Consider the following 13,861-nt stretch of genomic DNA (forward strand, 5'->3'; position numbering starts at 1 on the left):
CTAAGCAACTAGAGGAGGCAGGCCCAAGTTATCTTATTGGTTGGTCCCATCTCCTCCAGTTGTTTGGACCCAATTCCCCTACAATCTAATTGATTATCTCTCTGGACCAATCATTTCTCCTTCTGTCCTCAGAATATTTCTGTGCAAGTAAAACTCCCATGAACTGACAGAAGGCATTGGACATCAAGAGCCAGAAATGTCCAGTGAGAAATGGGCAGGACCATGCTGCCGGGTAGCGACAGCCAACGACAAGAGAAGGGACACCGGCACTACCTGACTGTGGCTCTCTTTGGGAGCCAGGGGACATCTTATGATCACTATTCTGTAAACTGGAACTACATTAAACACAAGGCCATATAGGATGCAGTTTGTGAAATGACATTCCTGTTTTTTCAGGGGTTACAAAAATGGCCTTAACATTGCAGGTGGATATTTTTGTTCAGAGGCAGATATTATACACACATTTACATGATGTTTATTATACACACATTTACACGACATCAAATACTGGCAAATTCAAAATCATCAGCTGTGTAAAGTGATCTTTATAATTTCTCTGAGGAAAAACTGCACCTCAAAAATGTTTAATCTATGTACATGTGATGCGTCTGTTGAACATTAGCTTAACAGACCCATTTGGGGCCTGAAATGACAGGTTTAAGGTGCCACAGAGGTCTGCAGGGAGTCCAGAAGCTGTTCTTGGGTGTACTGAGGTGGTTGTAATGGGACAAGGTGGTGTCCACAGCTGGGGAGCCAGGCCGCTTTGCCATGCTTCATACGCAGAGAAGAGATATTCCTCCTAAAATTCTGTATTGAGAGGATGCAGTATTCACACATGTCATGTTCCAACAGAACACTTTGCTTTGACCCTTGGTCTGAAGCAGTGAGAAGTGCCCTCTAGAGGATGTGGGACCAGTATGCAGCCTGACAGTGCCAAATGTGAAGGGGATAATTTAAGGACCATGTTCTCCACATGTTTCTGCCCAGGACATTGTCCAGACACGCTCTGCATTTACCGATTCTGCTGATGGAAAAATACTACAGCAAAAAGTCAGAAGGCAGCATAAGTGCAGTAACGTATTTTATTGTAATACTTGTCCTACGTTTACATTAGAAAACACTCTTAAATACAAAATAACCACTGACACATCCAACAAAGCATAGTGTTTTTTCATGATTAGGGTTACAAGGGTGCTATTTCTCCTCATAAACACAGTCAGACAAACATTTACAAAATGATGACATCACCCTCTGGGGCCATGAGCTCACCTTGAGTTAGAAAACCAACACAAGATGAGGATGGTCAGCTGACAAGACAGACAAACTCACTTTGTTCTTACATGGCCATCGTTTCAGGTTTAGTAGCTAATTACTTTTTAACAATCCTTCTAAAAGTATTGTATAATTCGCAGTGTAAGCAAAAAGAAAAAAAAAACAACAAAAATAAAGACATAAAATAAAACTTGTATGAAATGCATGTGCTATTAATGTACATGTCTTTAAATATTACAGAAGTGCCAACTAACCTGTAAAGTCTGCCCTGCAAAGATCTGCTCTCCCCTGTCTCCAGAGGCCAGCTGTGAAAGGCTACACACAATGTCTTCTTTCCGTCCCTTCATTCGTGTCAGGTTTTCAGAGTTGGCCAGCGGCACCCCTCCCCCCATCCTGTGTGCTTGATTCAGGAGTTCAGACCACAGTCTGCTCGCCCAGGCACTTCCTGCACCAGCCGTAGACGGCTGACAGCAGATAAGCGGCAGCACACAGGCAGCAGAAGACGGAGGCGGTGAGGTACACCCAATAAGGACAGGAGTGCTGGTAGTGTTCCAGCGTGCAGAACGTCTTCTCCTGCGTCTTGGAGATCATGATTCCAATGGCGGCCAGGTAGAGCAGAGTGGCCACCAGATCGTGCAGCGCGTTGGTGACCAGCCAGCGCTCCCCCCCCACCAGGGGCACCAGGTCCTGCTTGCCCAGCAGCGTGAGGAAAAACAGCGCTAGCGTCAGGAGCCAGAAGAGCACAGCCACGAAGAGCACAAAGTGGATGGCGCCTTCGTACTTGTTGGCAGCGATGGTGGCCCACAGCCCGGCGCCCAGTAGGATCTGCAGCACTCTCAGAACCCCATAGAAGCTCTTGAAGAACTCCAAATATCTCTTCCTGACCTGTGGTGGCTGGGGGGGCATGCCTTTGTGCTCTCCTGATGCTCCTCTTCCCATGAGGCACTAGGCTGGTCTCCAAACAGCAGCGACCAAAAGAAATGAAGGCTTTGGGGCGACTTCTCTCTTTTTCGTCTCTTCCGTTTCCTCGGCCGCAGCTTTAGAAAGACCCTTCCCTCTCGTCCACTTCTCGCACAGGGAGGAGGGAAGTTGGGGGGCGGTCTGAAACCCAAAGCCTTTTCCTCCTCCTCCTCTTCCATCCTCTGCTCTATGTGTGTGCATTCGTGAGAGACTGTCAGCTGGAATCTGCCCCAGTAGCAGTTTGTCCTCTGCCGTTGCTCCCCTCTCTACAGTTTAAACATTAATCCCAGGCCAACAACTCCAACAACTCAACAAATAAACACAGATTTCTAATGACAGGGATTCTTTATAAAGGTAGCAAAAAACATAATTTCCACAATTTAAAGAATGTAAGTGCAAGGAAAGAACAAGACCGATGTCTTTATTTTACTTGGCACATTTACTCATTTTTAAGAAATTTACACAGATCAACAACTCAGTACACTAGCTGCCAAAAACTGCAGAAACACATCCAATCTTTCAAGATTGCAGAACTTCAACTGTTGCTCCAGTTTCCTATAGAACTTTTTAAAGCATAATTCCAAAAAATGCAAGGTTTTTTCACAATTTTGGCCACTTGTGTATTTTTGTTATAATAAACTATATTAGACAAATGTGTAAAAAGCAGCCAGATTATTAAATTGATTTTGTATTACAGAGACACAAACAGCAATGGAGTCCCAGAGCTGTTTACACCCTTCGTGTGACAGAAAACTTTAGGACGTGTTTCTGCAATACCAAGCTATTTGCAAACCCTGACCCAACATGCAACACTTCAAAGCCGATGATTTAAAAAAACAGTCCATACAAAACCAAAAAAAACGTATTACAAAACCCAACAGAGACCCCACGCGAAAGCACACAGGAGTGACAGGAAACTCGGTTTGACTGCTTGACGTGCATCTCATATTTGATGGCATTACTAACAAACCGTGACGCCCTCGCAAGACATATTTATGTCAGATTAAATGCACAGTGAATACTGCAGTTCTCTGTGCATGTGCCCTACAACTAAATAGTACCTATAATTCCTGGGGGTTGGGTGTGATAATAAGTCTAACTCGCATTTAAACATGCCAATTTAGAATCTACATTTTCTGACAAATTTTAAAGATAAACAAGCAAAATCTTAAGACAAATCTAAGACAGAACCTAGATCACAAAAATAAATTAGGACGCACTGAGAACACATACTACATTTATATATTTCCTACTTTTCTCGTACATAGAACACTACCTGTACATTTATCCCAAAACTTGTTTGTGCTATTTACCGTGAGACAATAAGTGTGTACTTAATTACTACATGTGAATCATTTTAATCAAAATATCAAGACCGATATAGGCTATGGCACACCTCAGGCAACTCAGTTAATAAAACCCACGTCAGGCTGGCAGGAACTGAAAAATAAAAAAGAAAAGCATAATCCCATAGCATGCACGCATTCTTATTGCTGTGCATCACACTAGCGGGTTCGGAATACCAAGCGTGATTAATTAGCGAAACCAGTCCTCGGGGCTCCGACCATTGACGTCAACGGACCGCATGTTTATAAACTACGTGGCCAAGCTGTCCCATTTCTGAGGCGACGCCTCCTGGTAATTCTGATAGGTTAGACAAACATCAATGTACGATTGTAGGCGGGGATTATGGCAGTGTCTATCTATTATTGGTTACGTAGCAACAGTTGAACCAAAAATATGAAACTCCGTGCAGTTTCTACAAGTCGTTCGGAGTGGTCTGTAGCGGAGTGGCTGTGTAAAGACATATACTGTGCAGAGAACATTTAAGCGCATTTTTCGGCAGCTAAAGGTGAGAAAATACTTATCTCGTTGTGTGTTTCAGCGATGTCCAACATGTGTGTGTTAAAATTACTATTTGAATATGGAATGGGCACAACGCTGTTCTGTCTTGTCTCGCTTTGGTGTGCAGCATTGAGCGTGAGTGTATCTGCGTGATGTTGATGGTTTTAGTGACTATTACAATCTGTAAGCTTGACAAAATATAACAAAATGTTCATGAAAAGTGAAAACGCAAGTTAATGCTAGATAGACAGACCGGTCATTTCTAAGATTATTTATTTTCACATTACCGTTTTCAGAGAATTAAAATTATACTGTTCTAGACGTGATATTCTGGGTACTTTCTTAATTACCCTGTATCAAGCTCAAAAATGAGCCCCTCTCCCTCGCATTTGGGCGGATGATGACCCATAAACTGCACGACAATTTGAAGGAAAGGGGCTGGACCGTCCTGGCTCCGTTTGAGATATTGCTGTGCCTCCGCCGGCTTAGCAGGGATAAATCTTTCATCATGAGTTGTTGATCTGTTGTTTGATTGCAGGGCCAGAAGCTGAGTCCCTTTGTGGAGCGTGAAAAGAATATTAGCAACAGAGCAGAAGTCAGTGCAAGATGAAGGTCTCTGTAAAGCCAGGTGCTATCACTGGCCCCTCCCAGTCTTGGCCTGCAGCCCATCGGCAGTGCTACCGCAAGGCCGGATCCGGGGACATCTTCCGAGGGGTTGACCTACGGCAGCTTCAGCGGCTGTTCCACACATCGGGCGACCGGGATGCGGAGAGGCGTGCTCGGCTTGTGTGGAGCCTCTGCGGCCGGCCAGAGCTGGCCAGTGCTCTCTGGGGGCTCCGGGCACACAGCTGCAAGAGGAGGCTGAAGGTGGAGGAGCCACACTGTGCCGTGTCCAGGTGGCTTCATGCATTTGGTCACCTCAGGTAAGAGAAGCACTAGTCATGCCACAGTGATACCAACCCTAGGACAGGGCTTAACACTTTGCACAGTAGTGGAGAAATGTCTCAGATTGGTCGTTTCTTGCTTTTAATTTCATCTAGTGACATCTAAGAAGTTTCAGAATGTTGTTGTAATATTATCTAATGATCTGCATCTGCAGGATTGATGAGGGGTCAGCAAGCAGGTCAGACGAAGAGGAGGATGAGGAGATGGGGCAGGCAGCCAGCTGTGGGGGTGCTACCAATGATGAGGGCACATCAGAGACTGAAGGAGACTCAGGGTCAGAGCTGCTGGAGACTTCACTTTGGCACCAAGCTGGAACCACCAATCAGGGCAGCAGCAGAAACCAAGACTGTTACCTTCACCTTATCCTACCCTGATTGGCTACCTGGTGTCAGCTGACCCAGAATGTCCTGCAGATATATTCTCAAACTGAGAGACTATAGTACGGTACAATTTTTTCTCTCTTCAGTACAGTATTGTGGAGGAGAGCTCTTTTGCTAGGTTATAGCACTAAGATTAGACTTGACCAGGATATGTACTGTAAGGAGCCATTAGATACTTCCTCTAGGCTGTGATTTCCCATGGGCACAGTTAGCTAGATTAGTTGTATCCTTAACTCCTGTCATGGGTGGGTCACATGTAAGTGTTAATCAGCTGGAAGCCCAGATGAAGGACATCGAGACAGAAGGGGCTGGAGAAGGCTAGGCTTTTTGGAAACACAGCTTTATACGTACATTTTATAATTACATGTGTACAAGGCATGACATTTGCTGCTGCCCCAGTTTTTTTGTCCAAAAACACAAGAAATTGGGTGTTTTTGACTAAATTCAAATTCTGTTATAAATGTGTAATTATATTATGTGAGTGTTCTGTATTATTTCATCTTTTTTGCTTGAGTTGTAAAATCTTTTCGGTATCTTCATTGAGGCTTGGACTGTGAGTTAAATGAGTGTAATGCATCACAGAAAAATCATCGTACTAAAACAAATTCAGAAGTTCACAGTGTGTACTTCCATGGTATGATGGGATGATATTCTCAGCTGGGCTTGTAGTCTTATTTCTCAAAAAACCTTCTGTTGGAGTTTTACAATGTTGCCTTTAGCAATGGGCACACATTTATAGATGCTCGTAATCACGCATCTCCCTCTAGTGGCTGAAAAAATAAACTGCAGTGGTACCTTGGAACACGAATTTAATTTGTTCCAGAAGGCCGTCGAGTTGCGATTTGGTCGAGGTCCAAGTCGCATTTCCCCATAAGAAATAATATAAATGAATTTAACCCCAAACGATTGCCTTTCTACCTAGCTACCTAATGATAAGACGTGTCTCGACCCATTCAAGCTAAAGCAGAAACAGTCAAGTTCCAAGATTTCAGTTGAGGTACAAGTCGAAAAAAAATCAATATACTTGTTCAACGCCCAAGAAGGTCAAGTTAAGAGGCGTTCCAGTTCCAAGGTTCCACTGTACTGTGGAAATACCCCCTGGGTTAAACTGAAATTACATATCTTTCCTGGGTGAATTTTGCTTATAAAGTGGGGAGGGTTGATCCCCCATGATGAAATGTGTCAAGTGGGGGGGGGTCCCTAATGATACATTTTGCCAGACCACAAGCCCATGCCCGGTATGCCAGAAAGCCAGCCCAGGCCTGTCCCTGCTTATCTTTGGAATATGACTGTAACCTACTGGAACCTTGGCCTACAGCTTCCCTTTGTTACACTGGAATGAGCTATGATTGGTTAAGAAATGACACATAAGCAGTTAAAGCAGAGCTCCAGCTCAAAGGTGGAAAACTGAGGAAATTTCCATTTAAATGCCCCCCATTAAGATAAGACACTGAAGTCAGGAGTCAGAGGTCCTCCTCGGTGTATTCCGTACTTTAAACATATTTTTCATTTAATATATTACATTAAATTATACAGTGCATTGTCAGAATACATGTAGGTCAGTTTTGGTAGCTACAGCAGTAAATATGGGTACAAAATGCTCTCCATTTGCCCAAACTGCACACTTTCATCTGGAGATAAGGGAGATCACCCCCCCCCCCCCCCCCCCAAAACGAACTATTCCGCTTATAGAAGCGCATTTTCAGCCCAGTATTGTACATTTGCTGGAAACCCACAATCCCCAGTGCTGCCTTACATCACTAGGTACATGCACATGCTCTGTCCTTTGCTCACAGTCCATGAGAAGCAGATCCGGGAAAGGAAATTCACTGCAGGAACACCACCACCCGTCCCATCCCGCCCCAGCAAAGCCCCTCAAACACATCTGCCCTGAACAGCACAAGGCCGGTGACACAACGGTGGGAGTCATCCTCATTAAGCCCGGGGACCAGCCGTAGGTCCCAGCACGTGGCACCGCATCTCACACAGGAAGCAGAAGGCAGGCATGCAGGCTGTTAGTGACAGTAGAGACCCCCCTCAGCAGAAACAGGCGCAGGGCAGCTGACGGCCACGGGGGTGCTTGTGGTTCCGGGCCTCTGGTCCCACATGCCACGTTAGCTACAAGCGCAGTGACAATTCATGAAGGCAAATGTTTTGGAAACCGAGTATAAAAGGAAACACGAACAGCTCACTGACACCGAAGACACCTGAAGGCGTTTCTGATTGAAGCCTTGCAGTTTCGGTCTTCGCGGTTTAATCCTTCGGAAGAAAAAAGGCTGTGATTCCTAGCCCAAACTGCTACCTAACTAGCATCCGGAGAGCAGTGATGTGGTCATATAGAATCAGCCAATGACTAACTTTCAGATGAACCCCCGTAATCATCTAAAATAAAAGCTAGAACTTTTTTTTAAACAACTACCAGCTGTATCTGCTATATCAACAGTAACCAATAAGTCTAGGATCTGCAGTTGCGTAGTTCACTGACATTACATAGTACCTTGTATGCCGTTAAAAGCAGCCTAAAAACTGTCGATCGGCTCCTGTCAGGACCTCACAGCCATGTCTGTCACCAATCTATTAAAAGGCTGGATGGGACAGGCTGAAGGCTCCACTGGCACTGAAGGTAGGAACCTAGCAGTGGACATCAAGGTGTTTGGCATCTGGAGGCTCCACTGGGCTCTCCTCCACAAGGTTCGCCATCCCTGATGCCCCCCCCCCCCCCTTTCCAAAACCCTCCCCATTTCCTTCTGGAAAAAGCCTGATGCTAGACGTGCGGCTTAGCAGCCCAGGAGGTTGGGAATGTAAACATGTCGTGTACAACGCAGGGCAGGGCGTGATGCGTGTGCGGCGAGAGTGGAATGAAAACATAAACCTCAGAGGAGGACATTCCTCAGAGTTGCCCCCCCCCCCACTAATAGACAGCAGAAGGCACAGAAAAGAGCGTAAGAAGGTCAATCGGTCTGACACGCTGTCCGTCAGGATGCCAGCTGAGGGGAGAAGGGAAGCTTCCCTGTTAAATGCCTCACTCCTTTCCCTTCCAGGAGGCTAAGATGGAGGGGCTTTGCCCGCACCCCTGCCCCGGCCCTCGCTGCTCTACCACCAGGTGAAAAAGGGCCGGCGGCTCTGGAAGCTCTGGGTGTAGGACTCGCTGTTGGCTCGCTGCGGCGCCCGTGCCGTCTCCACAATGACCGGCGGCAACTGCACCAGCTGCAGGGGGGTCTTGCCGTCCTTGAGCGCCTGACTTAGGTTGAGGATCTGGAAGAGAGGACAGCATGAAGGCGGGTTTCAAACTCACAACCCACAACACAGACACAGAAGCCCACTGGCGAGCACAGCCGGTGTCTCACCTGTCCTCGCATAACCGCAGCCTGCTTGTGGAACTGTCCCCGGTCGAAGCCTGGGTCCTTCTGTGAAGCGAGGGAGAGAGAGCGCAAGAGAGTACAAGAAAGAGCGTGCAAAGTCAATAAAGTTCAAGGAGTGGAAAACAGGACTGTAAACTACCTGCATCTGTAAATGACATAAAAAAAACACTGCTCACCTTGAACAGCTCATACAAGTCTTCCTCTAGGTCCTTAATAAAATTAGGATCAGACAGCTTGGGTAAGACGAGCTCCTTGATTTCTTGTGAAAAGGGTACCTTTGCTTGTGCCAACCAGGCCCAGTAAAATGGATCTGTTGGCAGAGAAGGTGTTCTTCCTCTAAATGCCAGCACCAATATGAAACTGTACATGTTTTGAAGCCTTCGCTGCCTGTCAAAGGGGTGTACGCAGCACGATCAGGCATAGTGTAAGCTAGAGGTCTGCATCCCCTTGGGACGTGCAGAAATACAGTGCGACACGTGACAAATTTTCATTTCTGAATGCGTAAGTGGGCAGGAAGTGACCGATATGTCTGTAGGAGCCTGAGAATAAAAATGACTCGTGGTAGACCGCAAAAATAAATAAATATTGCTCAAATACTCTATGCTTGTTATTTTATCATAGAGTAATTCCTGTTCATGAACAAAGAGTTACATCAAAAATCTCACCGAATAATAATTTAAAAAAAATTAATTTAAAAAGGCTTCTATGCCTAATTTGGTTGTACACAGCCAGCCTATTCCAGAACTTTCGGAAGAATGTTAACATTTTGAAAGTCCCTCATTACACTCATGAGCACCTGGCTAATGGTGGCAGAGCCAGCACGAAAATCTTTTAAAAGATGAGAATCTTAAATAATAATAATAATACTACAATTACAGACGCTCCTCTACTTACAAATGAGTTACGTTCCGAACAGCCTTTCGTAACTTGAAATGTTCGTAAGTCGTTATTTGACATCATTTTAAACGTATATGCAAATACAAAGAACTAGGATGCTGGGAGTACACACGCTACGCTGCTGTGCGGCGGGAATCGCGGCCAGAAGTCGTACTAGGCGGAAATGGCGTGCAGAAAAAAAAAATTGATGTTGCAGACAGGAAACGGGAACACAATTAAAATTAAACAAAGATGCATGGATATTGTTTGTGCATATCTACGACCTGTTATTGCAAACATATGCCTATATGTATGACTAGCCTACTTTTATATGAAAGCTGTTTTTACTGTTAAACGTTAAATATTGCCTATTTGTTGTGGCTACAGGTTTGTCTCATCTTACTCTGAAAATAAGCACAGTGATCGAAACGTACATTTCCGTTGTGGGCGGGAGCAGGACAAAATATGACAAAAGTTCTGCAGGAGCGGGAGGGACTGGGACAAAATATTGCAGGTGCAGGATTTAAAATTCCATCCCTAGTGTAGGCAACAAGGCAGCTGACGTGGCTGAAAACAAAGAGCTGCTCGCAGGAGCGACAGCACGTAATCCAGACGGTTCAGAAGGGCGCCTGTACTTACAGGCTCTCCACGAGTCGGGATGCTTGAGAGGGAAGGCCAGACCGTTGTCTATAGCGGCTAGCTTAATGACAGGCTCCTTCACGAGAACCCAGTCAGTATCCTGGCCAGGGAGAGAGAGGAAGGATCCATGGCAGGGGCCGAAAGAGGAAGGGAGGTTCCCAGGTCCTCTGCCAACACAGACACTTTGCAACCCATGAAAAACCCATTACACTGTAGCCTAAGGAAGATCCATTACAACATCAAGTCACACATGCACTTTCCAGAGTACAGTCTGACTCAGTCTCCACGACAGGAGTCATAAGACCTTCAATTCCGAGTTTGCTTCATCATTACAGGGTAGATCCCCCCCCCAACAACTTACTCTAGCTCCCCCAGTGTCCATGGGACAGTCATATTTTAACAGCCAGTTGTCATTCCCTCGATCTGTCAGGAACACAAAGGTGTGGTGTTTAACACAAAGACATGTTTTACCTCATATGTGATCTATGCACAGCTTGACCCTCCCCTCACCTCCCTGCCCCTGCACTCAAGGACACACTGCCCCCTTACCCGTGTTTCTGATGATGTAATCTAAAACCACCAGCCTCTCAAACTGCAGCTGGAGCTGTCGATTAGTGTTCTCTGGGAGAGGTTCTGCCTCAAATCGCCGCAGCCAGAAGTCGGCATCTTTGTACCCTTCTACAAACAACTGAAACGACCCTACCTGTAGAAGGCACCAGCACAACACACACCAACTATAAGCACTGTGCAAGTGTAAACCAATATGGAAATCACAGAAATTCATTTAGATTCGGGTGGAGCTAGGCCTGGGTGCTTACCTTGGGTGGGAGACCTATCCGGTGGAATCGCTGACCAACCTTTGGCACCTTCTCCAGGGCCAGTTTCTTACCCCGGGACTTGACTCTGTCGATGGCACTGTAGTTGAAGGTCTCGCTTGCCAGGTAGACCACCTGCAGAGTACAAAGGTCACAGGGACTGATGGTTGGCGTGGTCACCTGCACCATTCTCACAGGCAAACTCCTCGTCATGCTGTACCTTGGTCTTGGGCACAATGTTGAGCTCAAGCTTCTGGTCCACCAGGCTGGCCCCTGCCTCAGACAGGTAGCCCTGGTTCAGCACCAGACAGTCCCTCCCAAAACAACAGGGGCAGCAAAGCTTCTGCAGCCACTTGGTCCACTTGGGGTTCAGCTGTCCGTACGGCTCCTCGTTCTTGGGCTTGAACACGCCGATGATTTTCTGCAAAGGCAGGTGGACGGTGAGCCAGAGAGCAACAGGCAGGGCTGAAACATCAGGAACCGGCCGCGTGAACAGACATCAACATTCTGCAGCAAGGACACCTTTTAGAAAGTGAGTACTTTGGAAGCAAATCATTAATTATGTTCAAAGAATATCAAAAGCTAGCTGGAAACTAGCTTGAATCAATAGTCACAGAATGACAGCAGAAACGCCTCACACCATGTGAAGGTGACACATGCAGTGTGGTTTTAATGGACGGACCTAAGAGATGGCAACACAAAACCATCAAACCCCGATACAGCCTCATGGGCCAAAGGAGGAACAGCAATGGCTGGAAACTCATTACAGAAGTAAGATTGCCTAAACCTTCCTCACATGACTGCGTAAGATCTGCTCTGTAATCCATCCTAACACTAATTTAACTTAGCATTTTTTGTATATAATATGTTTATGTTTGCATCATTACATGGCCTATCTGACTATACATGAAGACTCTGAAGGAAGTAGCTGTCCACTTCCCACTGTGTGGCCCTTCCAGAGAGGGAGTCTGTTAGGTTTCACAGACAGGTCAGCATTGTAGGAAACGGCTGTCCTTACACCAAACAGGCTCTGCTCCAAAGTGACATAGTAGACACTAGATGCCATACTTTCTTCAAATTAGGCTGCCTAGCTATCCTTCTGCACCCCCCGACCCACACACACGAACAGAACACCACAGAAAACACACAAGTTACTGAAAAGTGTGTAGCACTTGCACTGCTTTGCAAACCTGTATGTATTCATTCCCCTCTTTTGGCCAGATCTTGAGGGCACTGGGGCCCTCCAGAGAATTAATGAAGGGCTTAGTCTCAGTAATGTACAACGTGCTGCACTCTCATCTAATCCCATTAGGGCGCTCATTACCATGCAGACAAACAATGGATTATTGAGAGGACTAACATTCAAATACTGCGACAAATAAATAAAACGCGATTTTGTTCGGCTTATAAAATTTATGGAAAGGAGGAAGAAGTCACAACATACCGTTTCATTTGTTTGTATTGTTAAGTTTTTCTGTACTTATGACAATTCGAAAGCAAGACACAGATGTGAACACCACCAGCAACATGTGACCCTATCCTAGGCTGCAGACCCAGACACCGGTCTAAGGATGCGGTAGCAGTGACCCCAAGTCGTCCTGGGCTCAAAATAGAGTCCCATACCGGGTATATATCGGTGACAATACAATCCCAGGCACATTCACGAAAACACTTAAGGAAGCGCTTGAAGCAGGGGTGTTTCGTAACTCCAGTAATACTTGCCCCAGCATCGCCGGCTCTGAGCGCCATAGCGTTCAGGCCTCGGCTGCGCCAGACCCGTCCGAACCTACTCTATGCCATGCAATCAACGCAATCATTTGAATATGTAAATGACACAAGATGAAAGCGTCATGATTAAAGTTAGTTGTTGCGCTGTTACCTACCCCATGTGAATCTTTAACGAAATAGCTCCCGCTGGATCCCTGGTAGATCCTTTCTGGGAAGACTCCCTCCTCGATGGCTCGCTCCGCTCTCCGGATTATGTCCCTAAACTCTGGATCCTCCGGGAAGTCATTTCTGTGCGCATCCCGCGGAGAGCCTCCCCTGTCCCGCTCCAGCAGCGGCTGTCGTTCACGGCTGCGTCCAGGGCTTCCAGCCGGTACACGTACCACCGAGCCCGGCGCCCCGCCAAACACGCTTCGGGGACTGCTAGGCTCTGTGGGACAGTAGCTGAAATCTGTGGCATCCCTGAGTGGGGAAACGAGCGGACTGGTTTCGTCCATAATAAACAAAGCTATGACGGGGTGAAACTCGGACTTCCTGTATGGGGAATAACAACCTAACTCTAATCAGTGACCTAACTTGCAACGAGTCTCAGCAAATAGAGCAGCTGACTGTCAGCTTCCGGACCAAAGCCCTCCTACTACCGAAGATACAACTCGCCACTGCCGATTACGTCAGCCCAGAGCCTGCTGTCATTGGCTGTCGCCTCCTCAAACTCCGCCTCTATAAATCGAAGTCAAATTCATGTTCTTAATGTGCAATATGCACAGGCTTTTTTTCCTTTAGGGGGAGTGCTTTCTCGTATCCTAAATTATATTCTTGCGACTTTTAAGACTTGTATATAAAATGATAATTCTATGTCATTACTTCATCTTTGGCTAGATGTATAAAGCGCTTATTTTTACGCGTTAGCGACAAGATAGTGTAAATAAAACTCAGTGCAATAAAATTTTGACTTGTATGTCTGCAAAGTAAAAATCGACGTATCATAGAGAAACTATACAATACTACATATACATTTGAGCAGACATATAGTATATTACTA

At 46.1% G+C, this 13,861-nt stretch overlaps 2 protein-coding genes across 2 annotated transcripts; both read right to left on the reverse strand.

The window, feature by feature from the left end:
* Positions 1-1,068: 1,068 nt before the first annotated feature.
* On the reverse strand, positions 1,069-2,637 carry LOC111850342 (MARVEL domain-containing protein 1-like). Its single transcript, XM_023824118.2, has one exon. It carries the CDS (start codon positions 2,209-2,211, stop codon positions 1,687-1,689), a length of 525 nt encoding a protein of 174 aa, XP_023679886.1. The 5' UTR covers positions 2,212-2,637; the 3' UTR covers positions 1,069-1,686.
* Positions 2,638-6,865: 4,228 nt separating this feature from the next.
* Positions 6,866-13,545, reverse strand: LOC111850338 (phosphatidylinositol 4-kinase type 2-alpha). The gene is made up of 9 exons (XM_023824109.2): positions 12,978-13,545; positions 11,315-11,515; positions 11,098-11,229; positions 10,829-10,982; positions 10,641-10,702; positions 10,280-10,379; positions 8,941-9,074; positions 8,750-8,809; positions 6,866-8,657 (listed from the first exon to the last, which is right to left on the reverse strand). The coding sequence occupies exons 1-9, from the start codon at positions 13,314-13,316 to the stop codon at positions 8,496-8,498; spliced, it is 1,344 nt and encodes a 447-aa protein (XP_023679877.1). The 5' UTR covers positions 13,317-13,545; the 3' UTR covers positions 6,866-8,495.
* Positions 13,546-13,861: the final 316 nt, after the last annotated feature.

This window comes from Paramormyrops kingsleyae, chromosome 3, assembly GCF_048594095.1.
Source record: "Paramormyrops kingsleyae isolate MSU_618 chromosome 3, PKINGS_0.4, whole genome shotgun sequence".
In the NCBI taxonomy this organism is placed as follows: domain Eukaryota; kingdom Metazoa; phylum Chordata; class Actinopteri; order Osteoglossiformes; family Mormyridae; genus Paramormyrops; species Paramormyrops kingsleyae.

Excerpts from the sequence above, each read along its gene's own strand:
- LOC111850342 (XM_023824118.2), bottom strand. The coding sequence starts at position 2,211 with ATGGGAAGAGGAGCATCAGGAGAGCACAAAGGCATGCCCCCCCAGCCA.
- LOC111850338 (XM_023824109.2), bottom strand. The coding sequence starts at position 13,316 with ATGGACGAAACCAGTCCGCTCGTTTCCCCACTCAGGGATGCCACAGAT. Across the intron at positions 10,380-10,640 it reads TGGACACTGGGGGAGCTAGA|GATACTGACTGGGTTCTCGT; the intron begins GTAAGTTGTTGG and ends CTCCCTGGCCAG. Across the intron at positions 8,658-8,749 it reads CTGCGGTTATGCGAGGACAG|ATCCTCAACCTAAGTCAGGC; the intron begins GTGAGACACCGG and ends CCTCTCTTCCAG.